Below are 17,532 nucleotides of genomic sequence, written 5' to 3' on the forward strand. Positions count from 1 at the left end.
TTTAAACCAAATTTCTGATGGCTGTTTAGTAACATACATTTTGTAAATCAAGTTAGTAATTCGTAAAGTAATTTTATCACAAAATGAAACCAGTAGTAGAACAACTGAAAGTCAAGGAGGACTGGGTGAGTGTTTTGCTTTAGTTAAGAGCCCATCATGAAAAAGTGCACACTCATGACCTCATACGGACTTGAAACCACAGTTTTCGGGTCTTAAAGTGAGAAGAATATCATTCTTTAATTAACCTGAGAAGCTGTCCATGAGCTCAGTCTCGATTGAGATTGTCCATCTGTACAGTCAAGCAGTCTTAAGCTAGAATATTCAAGCGTCCTAAAGCACATCAGTAATCAACAGTTCATCAACTGGTATCAGTCAGCGATAAAAACGATTTTAGTTCGTACTAAATCTTTACGAGAATAGGTTGAAAATCCCTCCAGTGTTTTACTGGACGGTACTGTTATTTCTTTAATCTTTTGTCCTACCTTATGTTAAAATTTGCCCAGGTCTCTTGTAACTTTATCTTATTTTCGTTTCTCTTTTTTGCCCGGGTTTTTACCATTTAACTTTAGCAAAGATTTACCTTTATTTAATTTTGCTACTGCATGTTCTCAGCTCGTTCAAAATGAGGTCGTATTTGACTAAACTCAAGGTTACGGCATGGTTCGATTGATGATTGTTGACCTTTGATTACCTGCTGGAAACGGTTACGCGAATCATTGTAAATAGATATTTGATCTCATCTTCTAAGGAATAGTCTTAGTGATTCTCAGGTACAGATCACTTGTGTTTATTAACGATTCTATTGACTGTTTAGTATGCTATTTTGTGCTAGATAAACCGTCGACTATGTAGCACAGGCTATATCGTTTAAGGTATCCTGTACTTATGACATAATGGCATGGGAAAAAAGTCAGAGCCTTTCGAAGCTGCCCGTCCTTTCGTTTCAACGACCTTGAACGGCCTGACAAAACGCGATCATTCCGTATTTCAATTGCCATGGGTTTGTTAGGTTGCATGTGTATCAAGTTTTTTCATATAAGTCATCTTTCGCTGCACTAAAAAGCACAAAATAACTGCCAAAAGCATTAATTTAGCGTTCTCTGTTTTTTAGTGTACATATTGGCTCTGTTGTTGCTTCGTAACTTGATCTGTGATCCCAGCTGCTGTAGTAAATCTCAACGAAATGTCAAGTCACCGGTAAATCTTAAATATTTGTAGTACTTCCTTGGGTTATTATTGTTTCAAGGAATAACTTTTTTATAATTAATGATTTCTGTTCGTAGTGCTTCATGCTCAAGTGACATTTCAGTGGACCTTAGCGATGCTTTTCAAAGTATGATACTGAACAAGCGTTTCGCATGCTGGGATGACTTTGATAGCGCGCTAAAAGAGTTCTGAAAAGTATGGATGAATAATTTTATTCCTTCTCAGACTACCCATACTCATTACATCCACACGGAAAGCAAGTTGCTGAAGGATGTCAGGTTCAAATACCTGTTTGTTACGTTTCACTGTACATTTGGTCATAAGCGTAATTCGGAATGTTTGAAAGTGAATCAAAAACCGTGAGAACTTTAACTAATATCTGAAGTTTAAGGTGTAAATTCTTTAATTGCCAATCAAAGTTCCGTGTAAGAATGGAGGAGCAAGGATATGTCATCAAATCCTACAAGATGCTCCACAATCATCCATGTAGTAGTTCATGGATGGTTTGTGATCCATGGACAAGAAGATTGTCGTCGGAAGAGAAAGAGAATTTGAAGCCAGTCATTTTGCAGTCCCTGTCAACAGATGAAGTTATAGAAAGTGTCAAGGAGAGAACTGGTAAGGTGGTCACCGCTGCTGATGTAAAGACTATGAAAGCTAAACTCTCCACAGGTAAGTGTATAAAAATATATTTCAGATTGTTGTACTCGAAAGCAGGTAATGGATTTGCTGCGACAAAAAAGCGAAGTGAGGGAACATTTAGAAAATGGATATGTAACGAGAATATGTTTCAGTAGTTATGATCAAATACACTTGTACAATAAATATCCAGAAGTTGTGTGTATTGATTCTACTCATAATACCAATAATAAGAAGTGATTATGCTTTTCGTTGTATTACACTTTGTAGATATTCCTTATTCCAGTTGGTTGTGACGGATAATTTTGGTCGAGGACGTGAACTACTACATGGATGATTGTGGAGCATCTTGTAGGATTTGATGACATATCCTTGCTCCTCCATTCTTACACGGAACTTTGATTGGCAATTAAAGAATTTACACCTTAAACTTCAGATATTAGTTAAAGTTCTCACGGTTTTTGATTCACTTTCAAACATTCCGAATTACGCTTATGACCAAATGTACAGTGAAACGTAACAAACAGGTATTTGAACCTGACATCCTTCAGCAACTTGCTTTCCGTGTGGATGTAATGAGTATGGGTAGTCTGAGAAGGAATAAAATTATTCATCCATACTTTTCAGAACTCTTTTAGCGCGCTATCAAAGTCATCCCAGCATGCGAAACGCTTGTTCAGTATCATACTTTGAAAAGCATCGCTAAGGTCCACTGAAATGTCACTTGAGCATGAAGCACTACGAACAGAAATCATTAATTATAAAAAAGTTATTCCTTGAAACAATAATAACCCAAGGAAGTACTACAAATATTTAAGATTTACCGGTGACTTGACATTTCGTTGAGATTTACTACAGCAGCTGGGATCACAGATCAAGTTACGAAGCAACAACAGAGCCAATATGTACACTAAAAAACAGAGAACGCTAAATTAATGCTTTTGGCAGTTATTTTGTGCTTTTTAGTGCAGCGAAAGATGACTTATATGAAAAAACTTGATACACATGCAACCTAACAAACCCATGGCAATTGAAATACGGAATGATCGCGTTTTGTCAGGCCGTTCAAGGTCGTTGAAACGAAAGGACGGGCAGCTTCGAAAGGCTCTGACTTTTTTCCCGTGCCATTACGTTTATTATCAAATTAGTATCACTACCTAGGTAGACTATAATTTCATGCGATTAGTTCTGCTTATGAATTTAAATAAAACTAGAAGAAATATTGATGCAGAATAGTATGCATTCATTATATTTCGTGGTTTCTCGTCAGCTGCTTACAACCAAATATGTATTAGAATTTAACATTGAGGTATGACACAGTTGACATAACTGAATTTAAAGAATTGGAATAACGTAGGTTATCAATAATAAGTATAAACATATGTATATATGCAATAACAGGTCAGAGGTTATTTGTTGTTAGAATCAAGGAAACATTAAGGATGGGTGGTGTAATAATCGAGTGGAGTTCAGAGACAGATAAGTGGTGTGAAAATTTTATGGGTAATAAAGGATTCCGTTAATAGAAATTCATTGATTATCCTTACAACAGACACATCAGAAATTAGTGTTAATTACAATTAGGTCCAGTTACCATGCTCACAACAAACAGGCATCGTGTGACTTATGACGAAAATGTGACTGATTAATGTGGCACTTATAGTAATTTTATGCACAGTTCCTTGATTCAACCTACATTTTACAAACAGCTATGAACATCCAAGTTCAACACCACCATAATTAAGGACGTGAATGAAATGCAAATGGTTTCACAGTTCATTTTGGCATATAACTCCGATATGGGTAATTAGATTACTAACATGACCAGAACCCATAAACAATTAAAAAAGAAAGTTAGTGTCCACTCGTCAGCATAGCCGAAAGCAAAATATGCCTATGTAGTACGTGTTTGCTGTTATTAAGAATCGACCATCCATTGATGATTTGGTCTTCCAGATTAAACGTAATTTATCCCAACAGACTATCTTATACAATATTTTATTACTTTAGCTGAGTTTTGTGGCTAGAATGGAGATATTAGTGTCATAAATTTGTGTTATAGGTTGGATTCCTCGTTCAATGTTCGCCACGTATTTGGCCTGAATTACTTTGGACTTATACAAAGTCAGTCTGCAATGCAGTAGGAATTCAAGAATTAACTCATTAATATTTGTTATTTGATTCTAGTTCTTCTAGGATTGCGCCGTATCGTACACTGACAGCTTCAATTCCCCATCATATAACTATGAACGACTCACCATGTTAGTAGTTTGCTTTATACCATGTTTATGATGCCAATCGGTTAGATTAATTGCCTAAATCTACAGTTTACAAACAGCCACCAATATCCGCTTTCAACACCACCATAATTAAGGACCTGAATTATATGTAAAAGTTCTTAACGCTCATTTTTCCATAAAACTCTGATTATGGTCTATTTTTGACTTCATAAACGGTGAATTTCACTAGCCTGAATTAGTAATGTTACAAATAACCACATTAAGCTAACTAAACATTTACACAGGTTGTCAGAAACAAACACGTCAAACTACTAATAAACTGTAATAAATGTCATGTAACAAACAAAAATATTATGAAAATTATTGAGACGGAAAGAAAACCGTTTATACCTGATAAATAACGACATCCCAAAATCCTCGACAATATGTTACATGTGCGCTAAAACACATAGCGTAACAGCCTGACTGTGCCTGATGTAATGTGCTGCCTTTGTTAGATTAGGACCGATTACAAAGGGTTTGTGCTTTGATATAACCTAGTATTGATGATTTGTGGGCGAGGCTGATGATGATTGGTTGTTTTTTTGGTCAGATTAGTAGATATTCTGAGAGGTACGAGATGAGTTATATGTTCTCTTACTTTTATTGTTACTGTGACTGTTGACGGGTTGCTGTTGGGTTTTGGTGTGGAAGTATACATGCATTCTATTCGGGCTAGTCACGTGTTCTTGATCTCAGTTGTGTTGAAGGCCTTTAGAATAAACACTGGGAGGGTATCTAGTGAAGATATTCGTCTAAGGCGAATTAGAATCCAGTTCGTGTAGACGAGGAAATCAGAGCGTCATAACAATGAGTAACTCAAAAATGCTTTATATGCTATACAGAAAAAAGGAGTTTGATCTACTTTGGTTAATTAGCTCAGATCAACTATTGGACTTTTGATCGTTACAACTACTATAGTAAATGGAAGAATGGTTGGAGAAATTTCACTAGAGACAGTAATATATTTAATAGATATACTTTCAATTTCATAAGGTCTTTATCACTCAAGTTATCTGATTTTGAACATACTGATTTAGGATAACTTTTGGTTACAGGATATATACCTATTAGCAATTTGTTCATGGAGATTCAGCTAGTTAGAAACACATGACTTTTAGAGTAGTAATATCATGGATACAATAATTAATTTGCAACAACTAGATTGTAAGTTTTGCAACATTTACTTCGGTCTGAGCAGTTCGACAGAGTGTGGTTTAAAACTGAATACTTAAGTTTGTATTCCCTAAATGGACTACATGAATACTATCACATTATATAAGTTTAGAAATCACACATACTTATAAATACTTTTCAATATGTACTGAATATTATTCATTTGGAAAATCATTCGACGTATCTCTTCAGAATAAACTTCTGATTTACGTTCCAAATTTGTCATAAGAGCGAATATAGCATTAACTAAGAAGAAAAAACAATTTTCGAAAATAAAAATGGTGAAAAAATAGTCAAATGCTTATAGATCTATGTATATGTTGAGGTTAGACACAGAGTATCAGGGAATGATGGTAAATCAGTTGATAAGGTTGTAAATCTCCGTCGACTGAGATGGTTGGGTCACGTGTCACGTATGCCTGAACACCGATTACCACGATGCGCAATTCTGTCTAGTGTTGGGGATGGTTGGAGAAAGTTACAGGCGGCCAAAACAAAACGTGGCATCAGTGCTTGAAGTCACTAACTTCTAGTCTGAGCCATGTTGGTAGATGCAAACTAATTAGTTGGGATCCACGCGACTATTGTAACCAATGCTTGGAGACTGATTGACATGGCTCAGGATCAATCACAATGGCGTAGGTGTATACACTCTTTGTCTTCCCTTAAATCGTGAGATTGAAATTACTTTATACCTTTCTAATTCTTACTTCCTGTACTAGATCCTTTTACAAACTTTCTTTTATATATTACTACCATTGAAATAACTGCTTTTATGAATTTAGTGTTCATCTTGTTTTGCTAATGCGGCATGGCAACTTGGACCGATGCATATATGTGCCTGATCCTACGTTGTAGCTGACTGACCGATATGTTGCAAAATAAATTTCGAATAATTTATGACATTTATGTGGTTCCACTGAACAACCCAGAATTATGTTACATAATTTCATTCCTGGATTAAAAGGCTCCAAAAGGTGAAAGGAAAAAACAAATAAACTCTAATGAATATAGTTGTCATTGCTTCTGAGAAATATTTATTTCTGAAGCAATTAAATGCGGCTTTGGGAAGCGACCAGCAGTGTTGCAATTGTTAAGTAGTTAAAATAAAGGATTTATATGTAGTTGAAATTTTCTTGTAATGGTGATTTCAAAGCACTTTTTAGTCAATTTAAAGAGGTTTTGAGCGAGAGAACTTTTGTTTCAACAGATGTTCGGTGATGGCTAGAGGAGTAGTTCAAATAAACTTCAGGGTAGTCACTCTAACATGAACATCTGATTCAGAAAGCTAGAAAAATATTTCTTAACTAGCGTTTGGAAGCTGAAACTTCATGATCGGTCTTGGAATGTTGCGTATCGGTGACCATTGAGCAGAAACCATAGGTGATGAAACCCTGAAGTGATAAGTATCCCATATGAATTCGCTCTATTAAAATGCACAGATCAAATTTAGTATTCCATATTTATTTGTTCGCTTTGTATATTGTACTCTTAGGGAGTTTATCAAAGTCGTGATCCGAATTATGAAAGAAACACTTCGGATGCTTATGTTTTCTAATTGACTATTGTCTTCGGTGTGTAAACTACGGTTTGTTTTTGTTACGTTTCTAGATCTCCTTTATGATATAACCACATCATAGTAAATATTCAGTTGGTAATATCAACAGTTAAGCAGGGTTTTATTTTGCTATGAGAAAGAAGTAAGGCATTTTATAAGAAATAACTCATTACTTCTTTACAGAGAACTGTGCGTTATAAGACTTTTTTTTCAAGTTATCCTTAACTCTTTTGTATTACTGCAAAAACATTTCTCCAACGAATATATCAATGACCTTATAGTATGTATGTCAGATAAATTTCGGATTATTCTGAAATTGATGTGTTCACATAAAGTTGCAAATAGGATTATGTAGACTAAGATTAATGAAGTTGATAAATTGTGTAGGCCAACTAAAGTCGTTCGAAAAAAATCATTTATAAATGCCTATTTTCGACAACTTTAGTATTTCGACATTTGATTTTGCCATAAAAAACAGCAGTTGTATATTGAATAACTCATTGATCACAAACAAATGAGACTCATGCATTAAACAACAAAACTTCCAAAATGAATAGAGTGCATGTTTCGAAATAGATGTAAACAGTTCTTGCTGATCAGAATATGTACTATTTTCCCTCGAAAGATAATAAGCAACGTTTTATGAATAAACTAGTTTCAATTGTCAATAACAAACTAAAAAAGTACTTATCATACAAAAAAAGAAAAGAATCCTTACATAAATAATTCCCAAATTTATTTTCCAAAAAGGCATGATTTTGGCCAATAGTGGTAAGATATTTAAGTGTGTTAGTGGTAGCTTGTGGACCAGCTTCAGTAAATGACAAAGTAGTGCCAATAATATCAGCGAATTCTAACAAGTTTTCTAAATACATCAATGCCTAATCGATAAGGAAAAAAAACAGATATACATAGATATTTCAAGTCAGTTCAATGTGCATAACAACAATACTGATACGTATCAATTAGTAGGCACAGTATTTTATAGAGGGACTCGTTAGGTGATTAGACGTAGTCAACAGGCGATATTGGACCTAGATTTTATGATACATGGCACTCATCAACAAGACTTATATGTAATTCTGATGGAACTGATGTTTACTGTGTGATTCGAACCCATTTCACTTAGCTTCACAGTCTGAAACGTTATTACTGAGGTGCTCGAGTCGCGTCTGATCTCCTGAAGGATAGAGATGTTGATAGTTGATGATTTATTTGATTATCACCTCTTGGTGTGACGAATTGAGCCAGTGTACATTTGCCTCAGGATAGTACAATTTTTATCATTTACTTTAGGAAGTCATAAACTAAGAAAGAATTCTTAGTATTTACCTTTTAAATGTCATCTTGGAGAAATGTTACATGCAAAACGGTGATGAATAGTGATACTTTAGTCTGTTGTTTATATAGGTCACAAAAAAGTATTTTTGTGAAATGTATACTCGATGAAAGAAGAATAAGAACAGCAGTGACTAGAAAAAACCAAGAAAGTTTATTTCATCAGTTATGAATATTAACAGATTGTTATCAGATTGTTATTATTATACTGTACCGATAATCCTTAGTAAACTTTGGTGTTTTGATGATCATAGAATTGAACTTAAGATTGACTTTGTTGCACGCATACAACATAAATGACCAATAGATAGTCTGTGTTACCCTTTTCTGTTCCGAAGCAATTGTAATTTAAACATAATATTTTGCACCCTATTTTCTACTCTAGTTCCCAGCAGCTTTGGGCATAATTGTCTTTTTCCTAATTATTGTACGTTGTGGTCGGGTTAGTCACCTTCTTATTCATGTACCTTTTTACACTAATCTGGATTTCAGAAGAAAATCAGAAATCAGGATATCGGGAATAGATCAAGTAGTGTTCCAGTTGTTTTGTCTTCTCTCGTCCGCATGCTTGTCAGCCAATCAGGTGGTAAAATAGCTTTCTCCCCTCTACCCCATTTCGAACTCATGTGTACTAGCCTCAAAGTTAGGTCCGTCAGCCTATCGCGCCAAGGTCTTAAATCTGGATTAGATAAGTAACCTCAGCACCAAAAGTGGATAGACAGTCCAAGGACATAACAGTTACATACTTAAAAATACTGGGAGCGCTTCACTGCAAAAATGAAAGACTATGGTAATAATATACAGCCCCTACTACCTTGAGCTAGCTAACACAGACAGCTTGCCTTATTTGAGGTACTAATCAATGTAATTTATGATTTCCTTGATCCAATAAATGAAATAATAAATATGTGAGCTAAGGACATATATCTTTACAAACTCAATTGTCATATTAGATCGATCATCCATGCAACTAGTTATTTAGACTACATCACTTAGGTTTTCAGTTTGCTTATACAATCCGAAATTGTATTGACAGCAGCAATAGGACGACTAAAAGTGATATGACAAGGTCTGATTACACAGAATGGTGTATTTCAACAGTCAACAAAATGATGGGACAAGTGTACAGGCACAAATGAGGAGTATTTGAAAGAGGCTTGATGCAACCTAGAGAATTTTCTAAAAAAATTTCACATTACTGATTAACATTTTCACTGAACAGATCAATAATATCAAAAAAGGGTTCTTAAAAATATACCACTAATTAACAGCTTTTACAGTGTAAGTCTATTTTATTCACACATCCACCAAAGTTATGACCAATGAATGAAAAAAAAAACATATTTGTTCTTATTCTTTAAAGTTCAATACACAACTATCAATGAAATTTCACTTACATTAGTTGTAAGTTCATGTATTGTTCCATCTTCGGGTACAATATTACTATTTGAACTAGACTTTTCTGTAACTTGTTGTAAAAATTGTACATAAGTTTCTAGCGTTATTTTACTTTGACTTAATAAACGAAGAACTAATTGATTAAAATCAATTAATACATTATCAACACCCTATTTAGAAAATAAATAAAAAAGGAAAAAACAAATTAATATTAGTAGTTGTTAAGTATATACAAATTTATTACTAAAAATTGATTAATTTATCAAATAAAACAGTGCTATGGTCTCAAATGAGAGTTCATACAATCATCGTTATTTTTTTTTAAAAAGCTTATATTTACACTATTTTAATTTGGACATATCCATGATCTGATCTAAATAAGATCCAAACTAGAACATTGAAGACAAAATTTAGCAGTTACATTTTCTACCTTAATCAAACGCAGTGGTACGATATGATCACTATTTAGCGTTATTCCATATAGATGGTGGGGAAGATTTGTAGCTCAGGTGGATGATTTTGGTGGAGTTTTGTTCTCTGAGCTGGATGGTTTGGTCGACCAAACCATCCAGCTCAGAGAACAAAACTCCACCAAAGTTATTCCATATATAATACCGGATTTCAACCTTAGAGAGAATACTTGAACAAAATCTAACATTTATAAAAAGACAAATGGATGCATATGTTTCCAATAATTAATGAAGAAAATTCTCAATAATTAAAAACATTTATCTTACCTGAAGTACAGATACAAGATCATCAGAAATTTGGAAAAACTTTTTAAGTACTACTAATAATGACATAACCATATGAGATTCTGCCCGTCCTTGAGCTCGATGCATTAAACGAGTTAGTGTCTATGGTAAACATCAAAACAAAGCAAAGTCTGTGAATATGAACCAACAAAAGTGCGATGTAAATATTACTGAATCATTTATGATATTTAATGCTTATTGCACATCAATTACATTACATAATGATGGGTTAAATAGATAAGAAGTTCCTGAAGAAATATTTTGGAAACAAAATAAAAGAAAACGGAGTTTTATTAGTCTTTCGACACATGTTTAAAAAATATTGGCTACCTACCGCGTACGATGTCTACTAAAACACAGAAAAACTGGAATTGTGGTCGAACTGGAGAGAGGGATCGATTTGTCAAGTCAGTCAAGTCACTCATAATATAATGTGCATAGTGAATAATCTCCAAGAATATCCTACAATTTTCTGATTATCCAGAATTGTGAACAGGGTGAGAAAAAAATCCACAATCTTCAAGTTTCTGTGACGAATGCCCTCTTTATTTTAAACTAATCTGCACAACTGATCATCCAATAAAACTTGTGATCACCGATAACTCTGAGATGAATTTCTGAAGTTCAGGTAAAAATTTATGACCGGTGGACCTTAAACACGTTGGGGGCGAAACAGTAGTCACCAACGGAATTAGACGGTCATCATTCTGTGTAACGAACTGACTGGAGTTAAAAATGTACCATTGAATCCCAAACAATTAATGTGATGGTTAGGATCTCACCACGACAGCTGAAGGTTCTGAGTTCGATTGCTCATGAGGTCTTACTGTGCGCTGTTGGGAAATATACATTAGTTCAAAGAACAGAAATTTAGAAGTGTTCGACAGTTAAAGCCAATCAGGTAGGAAGGCCTAAGCCTAATCGATAGAACTAAATTAGCACTATGGATTAGACAAAAAGATTATAACTAGGTAACTAGATGGTGTGAATGTTAGTGTAGGGTTTTCATCATGCAAATAGCCTCCAATAAGTTGTAATGGTAATTTTGGATTCCAATAATATACTTTTAAGATACTGACTTATCATTACTGATATCAAGCATTTTAATAATATGACCTATTAAAGAGGGAGAAAAAGAAATAGACTTACTGTTCCTTCAGTTAGGATATCAGATGACCCGTTTTTAAATATATTGAACAATAACACTTGAGAATCTTGTGGACTAGCAGTCAACTGTAAACGATCCAACAAAATACATTCATTCTAAAAAATATTAAATAAAATAATGATAATAGCTAGTGGAGGATAGTTACTTTAATTTTCTAGGAAATAAAACACATCCTCGTGCACTCCTACTGAGTATTAACAAAAAACTACGGTCAAAAATCAAAAGAAAACTGAAGGTATTGATGAAGAAGGAGAATGTAGAACTTACGACTTATAATTGATAAACTAAACTACATTCAGTGGTTTACAACTGGTTAGTACCCGAACAAAATTATCGAAGGTATAAAACTTAGGAAATAATCCTATTATTGAATGATCCACCTGGCTTAATAAAAATTTGTAATGCACAATGGGATTATATTAAATAAAAAATACGCTTAATGCAACTCAGCACTTATATGCAAACCCATGTACTTCATTATTATTGGTACTAGCTGCGTATCCAAAATGAAGTATCGGTGATCAGCAGGTTTTGAACCTGTGATACAATAATCAGATAAAATTTATGATGATTCATTTACTCAATTCGGGTTTTGGAACCAGACGTTTTGTGTAAGGTTTAAAGTATGATGGATCGTTACTTGAATGACCGGAGATTTGACTCCGATTTGTATAAACGAAGGAATATGACAAACGTAAATCTGTTTAGTTCTATATATTACGTATCGATTAGCCCATTTGTGCGACGGCGGTAATAATAAGCCAAATACAGATTAAGTTGGATTGGATTTACTTTAGATTTTCATTTACTCAGATAGACATTAAGAATAAGAAGCGGGAAAGCGAAAACACTCAGAAAAGCGAAGCGTCTCAACTCTATTTGATAAAGTGTGACTCACTATTTAAAGCCAGACAAAAATAAGCTGAAGATATTTGAGGAGCGAGTAAGCGGTACACACACATGCTCATATGAAAAGTCAAGGTTACAAGCGAATAACTGACAAGGCCGAATAATGGCCCAAGAGGAACAAAATATTTGGACTCTCTGAAAGCTAGAACAACCCGTGTAGGCGTGACATAGTACTGGACATTAGAGAAGATACCAGGAGGCTGTCAGTCAGTCAGCTACAACGTAGGACCAGGCACATATGTGCATCGATCCAGGTTGCCATACCGCATCAGCACAACAAGATGAACACTGGATTCATAGCAGTGGTTAGGTCAAAGGTAGTAATATGTAGGAGAAAGATTGCATATAGAGATATAGTACAAGAAGAAAGAATTGGTTCGTAGAAAGAAAGATATGAAGCGATTTTAATCTCTTAGTTTAAGGGAAAACAGGGAGTGTATACACCGACGCCACTGTGATCGATTCTGAGCCATGTCACCAAGAGTCTCCAACCATTGGTTACGATAGTCACGCGGACACCAACCAAGTAGTCTGCATCTACCAACATGGCTCAGACTAGAAGTTAGTGACTTCAAGCACTGATGCCACGTTTTGGTTTGGCCGCCCCTAACTTTCCTCCAACCATCCCGAACACCGGTCAGCATTGCACGTCGTGGTAATCAGTGTTCAGGCATACGTAACACGTGGCCCAACCATCTCAGTCGATGAAGATTCATAACCTTATCAACTGATTTACCATCATTCCCTAATACTCTGCGTCTAACCTCACTATTACTTACCCGGTGATCCCAGCAGACGCCAGCAATATTTCTGAGGCATCTGTGGTCAAATACTAATAGCTTACGAGTATCTTTTACTCTCAATGGCCATGTTTCGCTGCCGTGAAGTAAAACAGAACGAACCGACTAGCTGTATACTCGTCATTTTATTGATAGACGGATATCTCGCCTTCGCCATAGGTGACGCAAGTTGGCAAAAGCCAATCGAGCTTTTCGAATCCGTGCTGAGATTTCGTCCGATACCAACCCATTAGGGCTGATCAGACTTCCAAGATAAGTGAAGTTGTCAACGCGTTCGACTACTTCACTCCCTATCCTTAGTTCAGGTGTTGACGCAGGCCAGTCCTGAAGCAGCAGCTTGCATTTAGAGGGAGAGAAGCGCATTCCAAACATCCTGGCATTGTTGCTCAGTGCTACCAGAAGACTCTGCATTTTGTCAGCGTCTTCACCAAACAGGACTATGTCATCTGCGTATTCTAAGTCGATAAGTGGACCTCCTGGTAGGAGATCAATACCCGAGAACTCAGTCGACGAGAAAGTTATTTCCATCAGTAGATCTATGATGAAGTTAAACAAAAATGGGGAAAGTGGACAGCCTTGACGGACACCACTTGAGGTTGCAAAAGTAGATGACAGTTCGCCATAAGCTCTGACTCGACTAGTAGTGTTCGAGTAAAGAGCCTTTACAAGGTTTATGTACTTCTGGGGTACGCCTTTCAATGACAGACACTGCCACATAATCTCGCGGTCTACCGAGTCAAATGCTGCTTTTAAGTCGAGAAAGACCACCATTGTCGGACGCCGATAAGTATGCCTGTGTTCTAGAATCTGATGAATGGTGAATATGTGGTCGATGCAGCCACGACCAGGTCTAAAGCCAGCTTGGTTCTCTCGTGTTTGCAGTTCCCGAGTCTTAGTTAGGCGTCTGATAATTATCGAGGCTAGTATTTTAGATATTATATTAGTTAAACTAATCCCTCTGTGGTTGTCACAGGATGATTTTGACCCTTTCTTATATATTGGGACGATAAGTGATTGTGACCAGTTAGATGGAATAACGTTTAACTCCCGGATTTTAGCTAAAATATTAGTCAACCTAATCGCTAAAATTGGACCACCATCCTTAAAGACCTCTGGAGCCAATCCGTCTGGACCAGCTGCCCTTCCTCGTTTCAGATTAACTATAGCCTTTTGAACTTCAGCAAGAGTTGGGGGACCTACTTCAATGTTCCATTCACACTGTCTGGGAATGGAGGGTAGTTGTAGAGTAGCTGAAGGCCAGCTGAACTGTTCTCTGAAATGTTCCGCCCATCGTTCTAAACGCCTGGACTGGGAGCAGATGAGTGTATCGTCTTTTTCCGATATAATCTCACTTACACTTGACTTATTAATTCCAGTATCTTTTATTAGTCTGTAAAGCTGTTTTGTGTTCCCTATAGTCGCCGCCTTTTCCATCTCTTTTGCTTTCGTTGCCCACCACTGCTCACGGTCGTTTCTTAGACTTTTTCTTAACCTAGATCTGATTTGTTGTCGCTCTTCATCATGTTCAGAACCTGATGGGACGAGTTTGCGAGAATCCATCAGTGTGATAGACTTTGAAGAAATCCAATGGTTCTTTGAAACTCTGTGGTTTAAGTCGCTAATAGATGTCACTGCTGCTTCCACAGCTGCTTGTATTTCATTCCAAGCAACATCTGGGTCAGCCTCGTCTTCAGAACTACCTAATCGTGACCTCAGTTGTTCCTGGAACCTACTTTTGGTTTCCTCGCTACTCAGTTCGGTTCTAATGGGTCTTTTTAATGTGGCTTTTCTGCGTCCAGTGAGGCGCAAGCAGATGCGTGCCCGTATTAGGGCGTGGTCGGAGTCCAAGCAGGTACTCCAGAATGAGCGACAATCTTCTACCGACCCTCTCCAACGATGACTGATGGCAATATAATCTATTTGAGTCCATCGTTGGTTTGGTGCAGGCGGTCGCCACGTTAGACGATGTCTCTCCTTATGCTTGAAATTTGTGTTTGCTAAAAATAAACGATTGTCTGAGCACAGTTGCAGCAGACGATCACCATTATCTGTTCGCTGTGCCGGAATGCTAAAATATCCACCTAAATGCCTTTCTGTTTGGTTTAAGCTACCTATCTGAGCATTAAAGTCACCCCCTACGAGTACTATGTCTGAGCGTTTAGCTTTCTGAAGAAGTTCGGACAGCTTTCTGTAAAATTCATCTTTCACATCATCTGAGCTGCAGTCAGTGGGAGCGTAGGCAGAAACGACGAAAAGGCAACGACGTGTGTCCCTATCCTTCCGAGTTCTTACGGAGCCGTTTAGCCGAACAGCACATAGAGGACTGTTGACGGGGATCCACTCTAGCAGTGCTTGTTCCGCCTTCATGCTTAGTGCTATGCCTACACCTACCAGTCCACGAGAACTGGCCATCGGGTCACCAGATACACGTAGGGTGTATCTCGTTGGCTCTCCGTTTTGCCGAGGTGAGGTCAAGTGAATGACCACACTGGAATCCTGTATGCGTGTTTCGGAGACACAGCATACATCAATGGAAAGAGACTCTAGGGTTTTAGCCAAGGAAGCCTGCTGACCGATTTGACATAGAGTGCGTACGTTGAAGGCTCCAATGTGTAGTTTGGAGCGAGGTTTCAGTAGACCTGGGACAGGGTTTTGAGCACTAGAATCGTTGGCTATGGTGACACTTGAGGAGGAAGCTGAAAGAGGAAGTTTAGAGTGGAAAGTCGATGTAGGAGGAATAATAGGAATTGAAGAGGAAGGTTGATTATGAATACAGTGGTCTCGAGTGCTGTTAGAGGTATGAGGGCGGTTATCACTTCCCGGTTGCCCACACCGTGGAAGGGTTCTTCTGGAGGTACCTGAAAAGGAAATTGGATTAGAGGCGGTCTCAGTGACCTGAGAGCGTGACCGCAGTGCCCAAGGGACAACTGCTTGAGGCCGGTCGCGCACGGCCTTTTCGTGGGAGGTTTTTGACGTGTTAGCTCCGTTCTTCAAAGGGCCTTACCGCCGGAGACGGAAATCCGTGAGGTAAGGTGAGGTGTGCATTTTTAGGGTCGACCTTTTCTAACCCCACCCCTCCTTGTGGGAAGGCAGCATCGCTGTCATGCTGGTTGTCTGAAGGAAACACCTTACTGCTGTCACACCTCTGTACAGTCAGCAGTACGACTTCGCCTTCGGACCTTGGGTTTGTTGCTTTTAGTCTTACCGCTCTTCAACCGACCTGTCTGACATGGTAGGACCTTGAGGAACGGTTGTTCCAGCCTGTATAGCTCGGTTCCTTCATCACGATAGGCAAGCCCGACCACCACGTCAAGGTAGCAACAACGGTCGGGTAGGAGGCTGTAGGGAGCCCGGTTCAAACCCGTGATAAATAGCTGGAAACTATGGGTTTCAACGACTAAACAATAAAGTTAATAATTGAACATCGATTGTTTTAACCACTGCGGCACTGTTCTCCGAAGATACAATCTAGAATCTCATCTTTAAAGGATGTTCAGCTAATATATATTGAGAACGATGAAAAATCAATGACGCAGTATTCAAAGTGTACACTGACTTGCATTAATTTGACAAGAACACCTAGAGCGATAGCATAGTGTTCAGAATCAAGTTCATCGGTTTCTGCTTCATTAATCAGTCGAACAGCATTTACTATAAAAAGAAAATGAAACAAAAAAAAAGAACAGTATATTTACAAGTTATACACAAAAAGAATTATAAAGTCGAATATTTCAATGAACATAAAGAAGATTTATAATTAATAGATTCACAACCTTATCTAATGATTCACCGTCATTCCGTAATACTCTGTGTCTAACCTCACTATTACTTACCCGGTGATTGCAACAATATTTCTAAGGCATATGTGGTCAAGAAAACATGTCCACGACTTTACGAAGCATAAACAGTTAGCCACAGTACCAAGAAACAACACGAAAACAGAATTTTAATCACTACTTTAACCGATGACGACACGGGAGGAAAACAGGTATTTACAGTTTTCTGAAATTTCATTTAGAGTCATATATCGAAGGTGTACACTTTAATGCGGTGAACTTAACTGGGTTCGGGTAGCTTAGAAATCTCGAAATAGGTCTAGAAAACACTCTGTCTTAGGCTGATCAAGGTTGAACTTTTGGGAAATAGTAAATCTACTGCCAACTATTTATATCCTACATGATTGCTTACACGGTATTGTTGTCGACCAATTATACATAAATACTTCTTCAAGTACATTACAGAATTAGATGAATATTGAACTGGAAAATTAGTAAACTAATGATATTAATTTTAACCACAGTATTTA

General features: G+C 37.0%; 1 protein-coding gene across 2 annotated transcripts in view; it reads right to left on the reverse strand.

Annotated features, from left to right (window-relative positions):
- The window catches only part of MS3_00003929 (uncharacterized protein), a 66,468-nt gene that overhangs the window by 35,420 nt on the left and 13,516 nt on the right, over positions 1–17,532 (reverse strand). For both annotated transcript variants that reach the window (XM_051211805.1, XM_051211806.1), the window contains exons 10-15: positions 16,783–16,877; positions 11,499–11,612; positions 10,332–10,451; positions 9,594–9,764; positions 7,577–7,739; positions 5,426–5,546 (exon numbers count right to left, since the gene is read on the reverse strand). In XM_051211805.1, the coding sequence (XP_051071908.1) occupies positions 5,426–5,546; positions 7,577–7,739; positions 9,594–9,764; positions 10,332–10,451; positions 11,499–11,612; positions 16,783–16,877 (784 nt within the window). The remainder of the gene's footprint in view (positions 1–5,425; positions 5,547–7,576; positions 7,740–9,593; positions 9,765–10,331; positions 10,452–11,498; positions 11,613–16,782; positions 16,878–17,532) is intronic.

This window comes from Schistosoma haematobium, chromosome ZW (genome assembly GCF_000699445.3).
Source record: "Schistosoma haematobium chromosome ZW, whole genome shotgun sequence".
Classification (NCBI taxonomy): domain Eukaryota; kingdom Metazoa; phylum Platyhelminthes; class Trematoda; order Strigeidida; family Schistosomatidae; genus Schistosoma; species Schistosoma haematobium.